The sequence below is a fragment of the Papaver somniferum genome, chromosome 8 (genome assembly GCF_003573695.1).
Source record: "Papaver somniferum cultivar HN1 chromosome 8, ASM357369v1, whole genome shotgun sequence".
Taxonomy (NCBI): Eukaryota; Viridiplantae; Streptophyta; class Magnoliopsida; order Ranunculales; family Papaveraceae; genus Papaver; species Papaver somniferum.
In genome coordinates, this window is record NC_039365.1 from 78,643,853 (window position 1) to 78,660,299 (window position 16,447).

A 16,447-nucleotide genomic window follows, 5' to 3' on the forward strand; every position below is an offset into this window, starting at 1 on the left:
CCTACTCATACTTTCATATGCAGATGGAGAGAATTCACCGTTACTTTAGAAGATGTAGTTGCTTTGTTGCATCTTCTAGTCACTGGAAATTTCCCTGAAGAGCTCTCAGCAGAAGAGAAGGTGATATCTGGCATATTGGAAGCTAAAATGCACAAATTCAACGAGTCTCCCAAAATTTTCTATGCTCAATGGTTGAGATACTAGTGGACGAGAGATGGAGTTCCTGAAGAACCTGTTGATGGTACCTTGACCATTGCTGCTTTCTTATGATTGTGGCTCTCTAGAGACGTTCTTGAAGACAGTGGACATTTTTTGAAGCTATTTGTGATTCCTTTCGCCATAAAGATGGCTAAAGGTGAGAAGCTTCCCATTGATAGTCTATTTTTGGTTTCACTGTTTTCCAATTTAGACTCCTTAGTTATAGACTCCAGCGTCTCCAACGGCTTCATGAAAGTCGAAACATATGTTAATACTATGTTCCTCCAAGCCTCGATGTGGGAGCATATTGATAGTTATGCTCCAATTCCTCGCAGCGTCTTGCAAAGACCCAATGTTGATACTCATCATGTTTTCCTCGAGAAGAATAATGCCAGGATTATGCGTTGGTCTACAAAGCACCCACAATACAAGATATGCCTCACTGACATTTTATACATCGAATCCGAGTTCAACTTTCGCCCCTGGGTGTCGGTCCCTCCTCTTTTCTCACAATTGGTCACTTTCAATACTGCTGAAGAAAATGTCGTGTTGAGGACTGGTACTGACCTGAATGACGGAGAGAGATATTTTATATTGAGTTGCACTCTTGGTTACTTAGTATCAGTAATGCATGGAGAATTCTAGGTAGAAGAATATAACATCGATATGGAAGCTCGGCAAATGAGAGTCGACTAGTGTGTTCCAGGTCATCGAATGAACAAGCCATTAGTTGAGCATATGAAGGCTCACTTAGATTGCACACGTGTGGAGGGAAACGATTATTTATTCCCATGCTTTGACCGATCTACCTATGTTACTCCGGGTTACATAGACTTCTGGTGTCAACAGCTTGAGCGCTTATATAAGTTTGTGATGGATGTCCAGTCTCCGGTACGAGAATTTCCTTCCCCTGACATGATTTCTGGTCGACCAAGGTTGAAATATCTTTCCCGTGGTGACAAATGGAAAACGTCTCCAGAATGTGCACAAGTAAGTGCTTCCCTCATGATTTTTACAAAGGTATGATGATCGCACTTTAATTATTCATTGACTTTCTGATAGGATGGCCGTGCTGTGAGACCTCGAATCTATGTAAACTTCTTAGATCTTCAAGAAAGTCCCCAGGGCGGAGAAGGCAGGAGCAAGGCATCTTATAGGATGATATCGAATAATGTGCAGTCCCCAACCGCTTCTTTGGTGAGTTATTAGCACTTCCCTTATCGTTGCGATTTTCTTGTCCATTTAATTAGGATCCCAAAAGAGTGTTGTTAATTTGTTTCATAATTTTACTCCATCGGTTATTGACAGTCTTCATCTTTCCTTCGTACGAACAATCCAGGAATCCAGCATCGATGGAGAGGTTGATGTGAGTATCCTTTTGTGTAAGTAATGGCATTTTCTTGAATGAAGTAATGATAATTGTTGTTGATGCATCCAGGAGGAGATTGTTGTGGAAAGAAACATGGCCAGGTTGTTCATTCGTCTTCAAATAATGGTGAGAAAGAGAATCTTCAAGAAATGAGACCGAATGGAGGTAATGGTGCTCCCAATATTGATGCCGACCATATTAATTCTTCGAATGACTTGAGAACTCTTCAAGTAAGTATCCACTTTGTATCATCTTCATAGAAGTATAAGGTTGTTGATTTGTTGATAGAAAAAATAATAATTCCCATGAATGAGCGAAGAGACTTTAGTGAAATCCGTCACCAAAAATTTAGAATTCAGCCTTTTAGCATAAACGCCATAAAATCTTCATACGATGTCAGATTTTCGCGATCTACCCATGTATCCTTATGCCCAGGAAATTTCCAAGCTTGGTGAAGGATGATTTTTAAGTTTTGAGCATGTTTAGAGGCTGAAAATAGCGAAACAGTAAACTTCCAGGAATTTTTCAGCTGGCATGTAGTCCAATGTTTTGGCTACAACTCCTTACTCGTTTATCCGATTGCTATGCAATTTTTATATGTTATAGAAAACACCCATACGAAGAGAACGGTATATGACTCAACCTTGGATTCCTTACCAATTACTCCCAGTTCGTCATCTTATACGGGGCAGTATAAATCTCTTTAGTCGGGCTTATTGGAAAAACGTGTTTCATGACTTCCACACCATTTTCTCATGTCTTGGATGCATAATAAAGAAATTAGATAGTGTTAGTTCACTTACATGCTGTATTTTATGATTGCCTTTGTTCCATGCTCGAATTTCTCTAATCTCATGTAATCTTCGTGTTAGGTACCAAATACCGAAGTTGAGAATAATGGAGCAAATGACGATTCGAACCGTATGGTGAATCAAGTTGATGATGTTAAGATATCTAAACCTCAAATCCATGATAATATTGCTACTGAAGTTGTCGAGGAAACTGAGACTCCAGTTGTTATCGTTCCGACGGAAGAAACCGAGCCAAGAACAGAAGAGACTGTGCCAGAAGAAGTTGTTACCATGACTATGGAAGTTGCTCCGGTAATTGAGAATCGCATAGTGATACATGAATATCCTAATGTAGGGATTTTTTTTGAACCTCCATTTGGTGTTTTACTACCATATCACGTATCTGTTGGCAGATTCAGCGTTCCCACTGGGTATGCCAATATGTATGAGAAGTTGTGGAAGATGTATGGTCATATTGTCGTTACAAGGGACCCTGAACGCAACTACTTCTTGAAATGAAATTAGGAAACATATTGCGTGTCATAGATGATATTCGTACCAGGTCCAGAAGTACTGTCACTCGAGATGTACTCTTTGATTGGGAGTACAACTTAGAGAGGTCTGAAGAACTTGGTTTTAACTTGAAGTGGCTTCGTCAAAAAATCGACACCATCAAGGATGCAGTAGCGAAAAACATAGCCTTTGTCAGTGATTCCGTGGTGGAGAAAATGGCCAGGATTGTCGAGTTGACTGAAAAACTAAAGCTGGAGAAAGCAGCCTTGCAAGTCTTGGAGAAAGCTGAGAAGCAGAAATCTTATTTTGACGGATTCCTTTAGTTTTCTTTCCATAGTCTCTTGAACTTGAACTTCTGAGAGATGTGAGGTTTTATTTTGGTTTTGGATTTTGATTGGTTTTGAGTTAGTGAGTTCTGAAAAGGTCTGGAAGTGTAGATTTTCCAGCAGATCTCTGTAGACCGGGATCATTCCATTGATGCACAAGTCCACAAGTTGTTCCTCCGTAACATTTGGATCGTGGCATTCCAGAGCTTGAACCCTAAACCTTTTCACATAATCGTTAGGATGTTCGTTGCTTCTTTCAAACATTCTTCCGAGGCTAGAGAGGGTGATTTGCTCTGAAACGAAGAAATATTTCCTGTAGAAGGCATTAATCATTTCTCCCCAACTTTTGATAGTCCCCGGTACGATGTTTTTGTACCAGGTGTATGCCCTGCCTTTCAAAGATTTTGAAAATTCCTTGAGGCGGACAACATGGTTATGTTCATGTTCTCCTAAAGCTTCCAGAAACCGAGAAACATGTTCTCTAGCATTGCATGTTCCATCATAAAGGGTGAACGTTGGAGAAACATCACCTTTTGGCAGAAGAATCCTTTGTGTAGCAGCAGGGTATGGAGGTTGGTGACGGTGGACAGAAGAGGACGCTTTATCCTTTACACGATCTTTAAGAGACGCTTCAAGTCTTCACGGGTGATGAAACTGGACGGTTCCTTTGGCTCTGCAGTTTTGGATTTAGGAATCTCTTCATCTTCTACTTCATGGATAGGAGTGACTTCAGGGTCAGCATCCGAAGTGGTTTCTTTTCCTTTTCCCTTTTCCTGGGTTTTCTCTGACATCTTGTCTGTAAGAGTCTTGAGATAATTGAATAATTCCTTCTAAGTGGCAGCCATGTCAGTATGATTCTTGGCAACAGTTTATTCCACCTTCATGAGATCGCCTATAGTAGGCGGATTTTCTCTGACTTCTTCAAGATGACGACCAAACAGGGGATGTGCTCCACTATTAATCTGATGAGGAGTGACACCACCGCCATTGTTGGAAGCAGGAACGGTTTCTGGAATATAATCATTAGTGTCGTTGCTAGTGCTAGCATCATTTGTGTTAGGGTCTGCGATCGTGCGTGACCTAAGATCAACCATCTTGTGAAAGCTTGAGATTGCAGCCGAGAGATAACCTCCCACTGTGGTCGCCAATATGTAGATGGAGAAAAATGATTTGCTGGTTTTTACGGAATCGAGGAGATGACCGTACGTAGGAGACTCCTTGAACCGAGCAAATGCTTAACCTCACACAGATGCACTGCAAGAAGGGAGTGCTTTAAGTTCGAGAGATCAATCTGTAGGACTCAGGCCTAAACCAAGACAATGGTCGTTCCTGAATCAATTCGATCACAAGATAGGATGGGTTGATCTGTAGGAGGGAAGCTGAGAAATATGTGAGATCAATGGTGATCAAATATTATAGGTGTGTTGCGTTTTTTGCGTAAAAAAAAAAAGATAATTTCGGATTGATTGAACGCTGGGTTCTTAATCTCTTGTTTTTCTGCTTTGACTAGAGATTGTCTTGTTCTTTCAATCATGATTCAGAGACTTATTTATATTGCCAAAATTATAAACACCTTGATCCCATGAAGTGTGAAAGTTGCTGAAGTCAAAGAGTGGCGAAGTGGAAATCGTGTTAAAACCAGTTGCTCATCGTGCGGAGACTTGGTTGATTTTCTACCCACTACTTTGCTAACTCCTCCAACTTATTGCACGACTTGCTAACATTCTCGTCTTGTGTATGAACACACGTGTCGTAGACCACCAGATCAAAACCTTAGTTAATATCCCCCATGTGACACGATTGACATCTCGTGATTGTGGAGTCAGTTGCTGACTTTATGGGACGATGAGTCCTTGTATTGCTGAGTCGAACGTGATTTGCAAATGTTTTGAGACTCATGAATTGAACATGTCTGTTGAGACAAACGTATAATTATGTAGATTGTTAAGGTGAGCAAATATTGCTCGTATGAGCAAATGTTGCTCGTTTGATAAATTGTTGAATATTGTTAGTCAATATTCATGGACTGAGCAAGTATTGAACATTGATAGTTGAACTAATATTCATGGACTGAGCAAATATTGCTCATTTGATGAATTAATGAATATTGATAGTTGAACCAATATTCATGGACTGAACAAATATTGCTCATCTGAGCAAAAATGTTAATTTAAGATGCTGACGCATAATTATTAAAGTGTTGATCACGGGATCAACGTAAAATTATTAGTGTTTGAATCTGCTCAAAATTATGTTTTTGCAGAGCTTTGGATTTGAAACCCTAATTTTTATCAATGGATGATTTATTGAAAATCAACCATAGAGTGAAGGAGGGACCGGCTACATGGGATGACGAGTCGACCATGTAATGCCCAGATGCTCAAATGAGAAAAATACCAAAGTCTCCAGAAGACCAGTTGGTGAAAGGATGATTAAATGCTGGTTTAATCATTTATTAAAATAATGCTCGTGTGAGCGTTAGGTAGTAAAACCTGATTATGGAGAGATGAGGGACCGACCAAGGGATCATGGGACCGGATCTTGGTGGTCGTGGGACCAGTTGATGGTCATTTGAGCAAACTCCCAGTTGTTTGAGAAGAGTTTGGACCCAATATGAGCAATTGAGCAAATTAGGTCAAAATTATTAAACATGTGGGACCGGCTATTTTCAATCCCTAGGAAAGTCCTTGGTCGGTCAAGGAGACATGCCCGCGTCACCATAATGTCCGTGTCTCAGTCCTAAGAGTTTCGATATTTTCTGGTGTGCGTTTGAGCAACATTTTGAGAAAATATGAAGAAATCGGGGATTTTTGCTGAAACCGGGAAAACTTCATGAGATGAAGGAATAAATAATAAAATAATGAAGGAATCATGAAGTGTGGGACCGGCTATGGCCAATGCATGGCCAGCCGGCCAAAGAGCCCGTTCCCAAGGCACTTTTCCTAATTTATAATATTTTTCATGATTTTAAGGAAATATCATAAAATCAAGGAGTTTGTTGAAATCAAGGAGTTTCCATGAGATGAGGGAAACATAAAAAATAATAATAATGAAATAAGGGGCGTGTGGGACCGGCTAGGGCATGACCGGCCGGCTAGGGTCCGGTCCCACGAGTTTCCCTAATGTTATATTATTTTTCATGACTTAAGGGAAATTTCATGAATTCAAGAAATTTCTATAGGATGAGAGAAATAAAAAAATAATAAGGAACCATGAGGAGTGGGACCGGCCATGGCTAGGGCATGTCCGGCCGGCTAGTGAGCCCGGTCCCACGACACCTTTCCTAATTCTTATTATTTCTTTGATATGAGGAAACACCATGAGACTAGGGAGCTTCCTTGAGACGAAGGAGATTTGTTCAAATGAAGGGATTTTCATGAGATCAGGAAAAGCTAATAAAATATGATAAAATGTAAAATTAGGCGTGGGACTGGCCACCGCGTGACTGGCCGGCCGGTGAGCCCAGTCCCCTAGCGCCTTTGCCAATATTTTATTATTATTATTTTTCATCCTATTTTGCATAGGTTCATCGTTCCTTCATGTTTTGAAATGCTCGTTCGTGTATTCAGGTGTTCGTTTGTGCATTATTGCTAGTACACTTGCACTATTTTGGTCGGGGCTTACTCTATAGCGGCTCAGACGCCCGTACATTGAATATTTATTACTAACCCGTGGAATTATGCTGGAAAGAGCCATGAATTGAAGTAATGAATAATGTAGAATACTTTTCAGGGATTCAGTTAATGAATCTAATAATTTAGGAATAATTAATTGATAACTCTATACTAGTACGATTGTCTAGGAGCATTAATTATTCAGATGATATGAGCTTGTCGAAGCGTCATATTATATAGTCAGGGAAAACATTGTTACATCCTGAAGAAATTATTGCTCTATACTAGCAGGCATGTTGTCTAGGAGTTGTCCAACCTTGCGATTTTATATAGAAGTAATTACTGAAATTGCTCAGTATTCATGAAATGTGTCGTTGCCTCAGCTGAGAGACTACACATCTACATATACTCTGAGAGACGGTATTCTCATTCAGAGATTCTTGTGGCATGAATTTTCATGCTTCAATGAGAGACATGAGTCTCAATACTCATCTGATTGCTGGATCAGGAGCATGCATAATTATGGTTTTAATATTTTAACCCTTGTCGAAAATCCACTATCTACATTAAGTCCCCTGCTTAGTGAGGGACAATCATGTTCCTCAGTCAGCACTGAATGGTGATTTTCCAGTTACAAACAAAATAAGTAATTGAACTTAGTCGTAAGATAAGATGTTACCGGATTTTCGATTGCACGAGCAAACCACGGCTTGAACGAAGATCCCAGTAGCACGACAGAGCATCGTCTAATAAGCATAAATTGGTATTGAACCGCTGATTTGATGGCGCAACCTTGGTCGGTTTAGGATTCATGGGTCAGACCCAATAAGGAAATCCTTGTGAAATTAGGTTTTGGAAATAAAATTTGATATAAAAGGGATTTAATACCCTTTTTTTTAATTTCTCTTCCACGACCACCACCACCTTCATCCTTTCAAATCCTTCACGTCAACAGCAGGAAAAAAACTTTTCGTCGGAGCTTCACCGTCGTCCGACCGGAGCAACCGTCGACCGGCTAACTTCCGACCGACACCGACTGGTACGCAAAATATATTTTTTTTCAGAAGTTTAATGATTTATTCATGAGTTGTTCATGCCTTGATCATGCTAAAATTATATACATGTGCATATATGAGTGTGAGTTTTGTAGAAAATCCCCCCTTTTTTTCTTAGAAATCGTATGTTCGTTCGATGTTAATTTAAGAAACTAGTAATAATCCCTGACTTAGGAGAGATTTTTATATATAGACCTGTGTCTAGTAATAAAATTTTGTTTATGAGCTTTCATGAAAACCAAAACTTTCATGAAAACCAAAACTTTTCACAAAACCGAAATAAACCTTCGCTTCAAAGAAAAAAAAATTTACGAAGGAAAAGAGTATTTTTTTTTGTATATAAAACCATGGCCTGTTCATGGATTTTTTTTTTGATGAAACCGTGGGATATCCACGAATTTTATTTACGTCATCCTTGCTCACGTCAACTTTTTTTTATTTACGTGAGTAAATCACGTTTTTATGTGAATCTAGTTGAGCATTTTGTCATTTGCATGATTCCATCATCTTGTCGAAGTTTGCATCTGGATGATATACTGAAGTAGAATGTTATGTGAATCTTACATATACCTCGCAAGGATGTCTGATTCCCAAGCTAATGATGCCTCTAGAGATGATTCATGTGTAGATAATGACGCCTCTAGAGACGATACATGCATGGATGAGACTTCTATTGGCAAAGAGGAAGATAAAACACCTGGAATCAAGAATGTTCCAAACATAGAGGATGCGTTCTTTGTGGATCAAGGGTCTGAAAAGCGTCTCAGAACTCCAGCATTTCGTCTTCTGATAAATCCTAGAAAGGTTACTCAGAAAAAATTGGTGACTCCTCAGGCAACCATTCGGTTCTGTCTTGAACGAGGATATTTTTCTGCATCAATCATTGAATTCAAGCTTTCTCGACGGCCTTTAGAGAAGTTTTCTGGATGGGCGAGGTATATGATGGGTTTTCCTCAGTTTCGAGACAAGTTGCACGATGCACAGATAATACGGGCTATCCAAACTTCTGGAGACTTGTTCATTTTCCACGATGCGCGAGGTATTGTAGCTCTACTTGCTCGTTGGTGTATTCCAACTCATTCCTTCATATGCAGATGGGAGAGTTTACTATTACTTTAGAAGATGTAGTTGCCTTGTTGCATCTTCCAATCACGGGTAACCTTCCTGAAGGTCTTTCTTCCTTAGAGGAAAATGCAATCTCTAACATCTTGAAAGCTGCAATGGAGGAGATCAATAAGGCATCCGGCAACAAAGGTTGTTATGCTCATTGGTTAATATATTGGTGGCCAAGAGATTCTCCTCTGGAGTGGCCTGTTGACGGTACGTTATCTATTGCTGCTTTCTTGTGTTTATGGCTGTGCAGAGATGTATTTGAAGATACTGGAAATTTGTTGAAGTCATTCGTGATTCCCTTTGTAATTAAGATGGCTCAGGGTGAGCAACTCCCAATAGGTAGTATGTTCTTGGGTTCTTTGTACTCTAACTTAGACTCCTTGATTATAGACTCCAGCATCTCGAATGGTTTTATGAAGATTGAATGCTACGCCAATACAATGTTTCTTCAAGCTTTGATGTGGGAACGTTTCAAGAATCATGCACCTATTCCACATACCATCTTGCAAGGATTGAATGCTGATACTCACCATGTTTTCTCTGAGAAGACCAATGCCAGGATCATGCGCTGGTCCACAAAGGAACCTCGACTTAAGACTCGCTTCATTGATGTGTTAGACCGTGAATTTGAGTTCAACTTTCGCCCATGGGTGTCAGTTCCTTCTTATATTTCTCAATTGACAACTTTCAATGCTGAAGAGAGTATGACTTTGAAATCTGGTGCTGATATGAGTGACGACGAGAGGTCTTTTATGTTGAGTCGTACTCCTGGTCATATGCTATCAATAATTCATGGTAAATTCTTGGTGGAAGAATACAATATTGATAGAGCATCTCATGACTCGTTTAGACCGCACACATGTGGAAGGAAATAAATACTGGTTCCCTAGCTTGTTGAGTGTGTAAACACGTCATTTTCACATCTTAATTTATATTTGTTTAGTTCTTTATTTTGTGCAATTTGATGGTTTTATTTGAGTTTTGCAGAAATTTAATTTTTTACAATAAATGGAAAATTGGAGCTAATAAGACCCGAGAGGACGATGTGGACTCATGCAAATTTATGGTGCTCGTTATCAGTTATGGCCTACCGGATTAATTAAAGATCACACAATGCAGTGAAGGATGAAATGAGGAACAAGGGCAAGAATACGGACGTACTAATCATATTTGTACGTGTAATAAAGATCTATTAAAAATGCATCTCGGTACTGTGAATGGGAAGAATGTCGACATCATATTTTCTACTAAAGTGGAGGTCAATAATTACTTCATTTGTGAGTTGAACTTAAAATGGGAAGAAGACAAAGTTAATTGCTGGACTTACCATATAGTGATAGCATGTGAATGAGGGGATCTTCAGGGGACTAGTGGTTGGCACATGGAAAAATGAATTCCATTTCTGGTCGATGGAGTTCTAGTGCAAATATACACGTGAATGGGAGCCACAAAATGCATTGTCAACGCAAAGAAATAAGGCAAAAGTGTGGGACAAATTATATTCTTGCCTTACTTAGTAATGAGAAGTCAATGGGCATGAAGAAAGTGGCTGGAAGCATGCCTATATCACACGCATAACGTGTGCTGTCCAAGGTCATTTAAACAAGAAAATAATAAGTTGTCTTGTATGAGAAATTCTGAAGATTAATGCATATTTTCTATCAGCGGAAAGTAACGGAGGCAGACGAATATAAAAGGGGGAGTCAGTACCATCATGGGATTGTATTGTTTTGGGTAGTTCGCTGCTGAGATTTTGTGAAGAAAAACTTGTAATTCATTTTATTTTATATTGGTTTTTCTGCTTAATTATTCTCGTGTAATCGAAAGAGAGGAAACAAGAAATGGAGAACTCGGCTATTTCTGTAAGTTCTTTTGAGTTGAATGAAAATAAATACCATCATTTCTTATATGTAGTTTCTTTCGATTATGAGTAGCTAAATCATTTTCTAGGATCAGAGAGGAAGCCATATTATGTATGCTAAAGTATTTTAAATTATTATCTATACTAACATTTCTCCATGGTTCTTATTCTTGATTGTAACGATAATGATTTTCTTCATGTATCCTTTAATGCTTGATAATTGATTATTATATTCTATGTTAGAGACTAGCATTCTATAGTGAAGAAGATTATTAATTCTTTGAAAAAAAATAAATATATAATTGGTTCAAAAGATTTATCTTCCGAGACGTAATTTGTGTCCTAAATCGTCTCGAGATTTCTGGGAGAAGTTTAGAAAATTATTTAACTTTCTATTATATATAATAGCGGTGGAATCTCGAAATCCTAGATTTTCATCATATTTGAATACAAAATCATCATATCAATCTTTTAGTCTATTTTAGCAATTTGTGTTTAGTTTTTTTCTCTTTTTTTTAGTATTTTCTTAAACCAAATCTTTATAAAAATCCGAGCAACGAATCCCTTTCTTACCACACTTTAAAACTACATCAGGGCCACCTAGTGAGTTAGGATTTTATTTTCTGGATTAGATTTGCTCGAGGACTTAAAAACTGATGTGGTTTTAATTGTGGTAGTAAGGATTCGATACTCGGAATTATTTAAAGAATTGGTTCTAGACTAATTAAAATAGATCTGGGCGAATTACATATGTAACTCCAGGTTACATAAACTTTTGGGATCAAAAACTCGGGGGTTTACTCGATTTCGTGTCGGTCGATCAACCTTTGGTGAAGGAGCCTCCTTCTGCTGATATGATCGCTACTCGACCAAGACTGAAGCATTTCCCTGGTGGTGATAAACGGGAAACATCTCCAGGATGTTCACAAGTAAGTATTCTTTGTTTAATTTTCGTAAGATTATGATAATTGTGTTTTGATTATTGCATCAAAATTTTCCACAGGACGGTTGCAACGTAAGACCTCGGATCGATGTATACCTCTCAGAAACTGAAGTAACTATTCATGGTGGAGAAGGCAGGAATAAGAATCATAAGATGTTACCTAACACCATAAAGTCCCCAGTGATTTCTTTGGTGAGTTATCGATATTTCTTTCACCATGACTTCTTCTTATCCGTGTAATTAGGATCGCAAAACCAATGTTTGTTACTTTGTTACAGAATTTTACTCCATCAAGTATTGACGGTCTTCAATTCTCTGCTGCTGGGCAAACAGTTTCTGGCTTGAGTGAAGAAGAGGCCGTAAGTATTTCTTCGTATATCCAATTATGATTCTTTGTAGACAAAATGCTAATTGTTGAAAATATGTCCAGGAGGATGTCTCCATGGAGGTGGAGAGTACTGGTGATGTTCGCTCATCCTCAGAAAATGGCAATAAAGAAAATTCCCAGAGCTCAAAATCGAATGAAAACAATGGTGCTCTTGATGTTGATACGGGCAATCCAGGGTCCTTGAACACTCCGGAGACCGTCCAAGTAAGTACTTCTCTTGAATTTTATCCATAGAAGCATAAAATTGTTGATTTACGAATGAATGAACGAGAATCCATGCGCATATACGAAAAACTTTGCCGATATATGTCACCAGAAAATTCAGAACTCAGTCTTTTAGCAAAAACGCCGTAAAACCTTCGTCTGAAGTCGGATTTTCAAGGTCTGCATATGTATCTTCAAGCCCAGAAAATTTCCAAGATTTAGTTAAAGAAGATTTTTAAGTTTTGAGCATGTTTAGGACCTGAAAAATGCGACACAGTAAACTTCCAGGAGACTTTTATAACTTTTTTAGACTGTATGTTGTCCAATATTTTGACCACATATCCTTGATCGTTCATTGGATTGTTATGAAATTTTCATATGTTGTAGAGAACATCTATACGAAGAGAATGGTATAAAACTCATCCTCAGATTCCTTGTGGATTGCTCCCAGTTCGTTGTCTTGTGCAGGGAAGAGTAAAATCTCTTCAGATGAGCTTGCCGCAAAATGTGTTTCATGACTTTCACGCTATTTGTTCGTGTCTTGATTGCATAATGATGAATTTTTATGATGTTGGAATGCTTGTATGTTGTAGTTTATGATCCCATTTGGTTTCCATGTTTAGATTGCTCTAACCTCATGTAATCTTCGTATTAGGTGCTAAATACCGAAGTTGAGGATATTGAAACCAATAAGGATAATTCAAGCAGCCCTGGAGTTATTGATGAAGATACAATCATCCCTGAACTTCAAGTCCATGAGATAGTTGTCACTGAAGTTATGGAAACTTCAATTGTTGCCACTCTAGTAATAGAAGAAACCGAGCCACAAGCAGAAGAGACTGAAGAAACTGTTGCCATGACCGTAGAAGTTGCTCCAGTAATTGAGAATCGCATAGTGGTGCATGAATATCCAAGTGCAGGATTTTCTTTTGATCCCACATTTGATGCGTCACTCCCATCTCATGAACTAGTTGGTGGATTCAGCATTCCTATTGGATATGCAGGCTTGTACGAGAAGATATGGAGGAAGTTTGGCACATCATCGTTACTAGAGATCCTGGACGTGCTTATGCTTTAACAATGCAAGTAAGTGTCATATTGCGTGTTGTAAGTGATATATGCGCTAGGGCCAGAAATATTGTGACTCCAAATGTACTCTTTGATTGGGAGTTCAACTTGGAGAATTCTGAAAGACTTGGCTTCAACTTGAACTTCTGAACTTCTGAGAGATGTGAGGTTTTATTTTGGTTTTGATATTAATTGGCTTTGGATTGGTAGATGATTGAGGATTTTCTTTTGGATTTGATAGAGATTTTCTTTAAGTAAAATGAATTGAGTTTTGATAAATTGCTGAATTCAAATACTGAATGCAAGTATTGCAAACGTTTTGGATAAATTGAAATACAATGAAAGAAAATACTAAATGCCAAATCCCAGACGTCATGAATGCTCAACCTCCTAGTACCTCAAATGCCCAATAATTTCAAGCGTCGAATGACTTAAGGAAATTCTCGTGGATCACTGGCAGGGTCCTTCCATCTGTGTTGATCAACCTGTAGTATCCTCCATTAATGGACTTAGTAACCATGAATGGTCCTTCCCAAATAGAGTTTCTTGCAGAGTGAAGGTTGCGCTGAGTTGCTTTGAGAACTAGATCTCCTTCGCAGAATTTGTTAGGCTTGGTTGTCCGCACCTTGAATATCTTCTGCTGATTCGGAATTCCTCGCGTGATGGGATTCCATGGCTGCGGCACATATGGACACTCGTGCAGAGGGGAGTATCCAGCGTACTGTCTGTCGTGCTTAGCCACGTCTTCAGCAATAAATCTTTTGATAGAATGGTCAATTTGAAGAGGCTCTGTACTCAGCCATTTGGTGTAATATTGTCGTGGTGAGACTATCCACTCATAGCACTTTGCGAAAGCTGAGATGTCAGTGGGAAGAAGTCCACGGACTAGGGCAACATGATTAAACATTGGTAGTATAGGTGCAAGAAGGGGAATCAAACTTTCCTCAGTACGGAACCTTTTGATGAAAGAGTGTGCACTTTCTCCAGGTTTCTGTGATAATTCTACCAAGGCTTTAACTTCTTCCAGATGCTCGAATGATGGAGTATCTTCTATTTTTTCCGAGTCAGAGCTTTCTTCAATCGAAGGCATTAGAGTCACTTTTCCAGCATGAATCCAAGGTCGTACAAGAATCATGTCATATCCTGGATCTTCCCGGATTATATAAAACTTGGTCTCAGTGCAGACCGAGTTTTCTCTGACCTTGAGGGTGATGTGGCCGTATGCATTTTTCAGTGTCCTTTCGTGATCTATGATTGACATGGGAGCATGTGTAGCTTCTTGTCGAGTAATGTAAGCAGCTCTGAGAGTTTTCAAAGGAATAATGTTGATGGTTGTGCCAACATCAACGAACACTCTTCTGAATTCATTTCCTTTGAGATGTACTGTGGTGAGCAGTCCCCAGTCATACATTTATTTGTCCGTTACTGAAGGCTCAGAGAGCATCTCCTCTCTCACCAAACGCTTTCCTGACACGATGGGATTTAATGCAGCAAACGTGTCTTTCCTTTGAGCCTTTGATAGGTAAAGCAATTCACAGGCATGTTCAATTAAGGACTGAACTTCTTCCTTGACAGGTGGTTCAGAGAGACTGAAAGTTCTAAATGGAAGGGGGTCTCTGTGTACTCCTTCAGTCCCCAAGTTAAGCTCTCCTGATTAAACCTTTTCCCTGAAATACGCATTTCAAAACTCTGCAGTCACTTGTGGGATGATTGACGAACCTGTGAAAGCGGCAGTAACGAGGACTTTCCATATCCTCTTCAGTTGGTTCTTTCTTGACATATGGCAACTTGATTGCACCGTCTTGGATCCAGACATCCAGGAGTTCGATTACCTCTTCAGTGGAAAATGGGAAGTCAGGAGCCTCTTGATCTGCGTTCTGAGATGGAGCTTGTGCATCACGGGTTTGATTACCCTTTCTTGGCGTCTTTGGAGGAGATGAAGATGCAGGCTTGGGCTGGTTCGGCTTTCCGCTTTTTCGCTACCGCAACAACATTTGTGGAAGGATGGAGGTTGTATTGCTTGTTGATAAGACGCCTGTTACATCGAGTCTCTCGCGGTTCCTCAACTTTTGTAACCTTGGTCCTTTCTAGTAAAGCGGGTGCGGTAGTTGCCGACCTCTTAGCCGCTTCATGAAGTTTTGAAAAGGTCTGGAAACGTATATTTTCCAGCAGATCTCTGTAGACCGGGATCATTCCATTGATGCACAAGTCCACAAGTTGTTGCTTTGTAACATTTGGATCGTGGCATTCCAGAGTTTGAACCCAAAACCTTTTCACATAAATGTTAGGATGTTCGTTGCTTCTTTGAAACATCCTGCCGAGGTCAGAGAGAGTGATTTGCTCTGAAACGAAGAAATATTTCCTGTAGAAGGCATTAATCATTTCTCTCCAACTTTTGATAGTCTTTGGTGCGATGTTGTTGTACCAGGTGTATGCCCTACCATTCAAAGATTTTGAAAATTCCTTGAGGCGGACAACATGGTTATGTTCATGTTCTCCAAAAGCTTCCAGAAATCAAGAAACATGTTCTCTAGCATTGCTTGTTCCATCATAAAGGGTGAACATTGGAGAAACATAACCTTTTGGCAGAGGAATCCTTTGTGTAGCAACAGGATATGAAGGTTGGTGACGGTGGACAGAAGATGACGTTTTATCCTTTACACGATCTTCCAAGAGATGCTCCAAGTCTTCACGGGTGATGAAACTGGGAGGTTCCTTTGGCTCTGCAGTTTTGGATTTAGGAATCTCTTCATCTTCTACTTCATGGATTGGAGTGACTTCAGGGTCAGCGTCCAAAGTGGTTTCTTTTCCTTTTCCCTTTTCCTGGGTTTTCTCTGACATCTTGTTTGTAAGAGTCTTGAGATAATTGAATAATTCCTTATGAGTGGCATCCATGTGAGTCTGATTCTTGGCAAGAGTTTCTTGCACCTTCATGAGATCGCCTATAGTAGGCGGATTTTCTCTGACTTCTTCAGGATGACGACCTAATAGGGGATGTGCTCCA

General features: G+C 39.4%; 1 protein-coding gene across 1 annotated transcript; it reads left to right on the plus strand.

Moving 5' to 3' along the window:
- The first annotated feature begins 10,628 nt into the window (after window positions 1–10,628).
- Window positions 10,629–13,722, plus strand: LOC113304650. Its single transcript, XM_026553788.1, has 6 exons — window positions 10,629–10,841; window positions 11,603–11,769; window positions 11,844–11,975; window positions 12,062–12,142; window positions 12,214–12,375; window positions 13,031–13,722. Exons 2-6 carry the CDS (start codon window positions 11,695–11,697, stop codon window positions 13,451–13,453), a joined length of 873 nt encoding a protein of 290 aa, XP_026409573.1. The 5' UTR covers window positions 10,629–10,841; window positions 11,603–11,694; the 3' UTR covers window positions 13,454–13,722.
- Window positions 13,723–16,447: the final 2,725 nt, after the last annotated feature.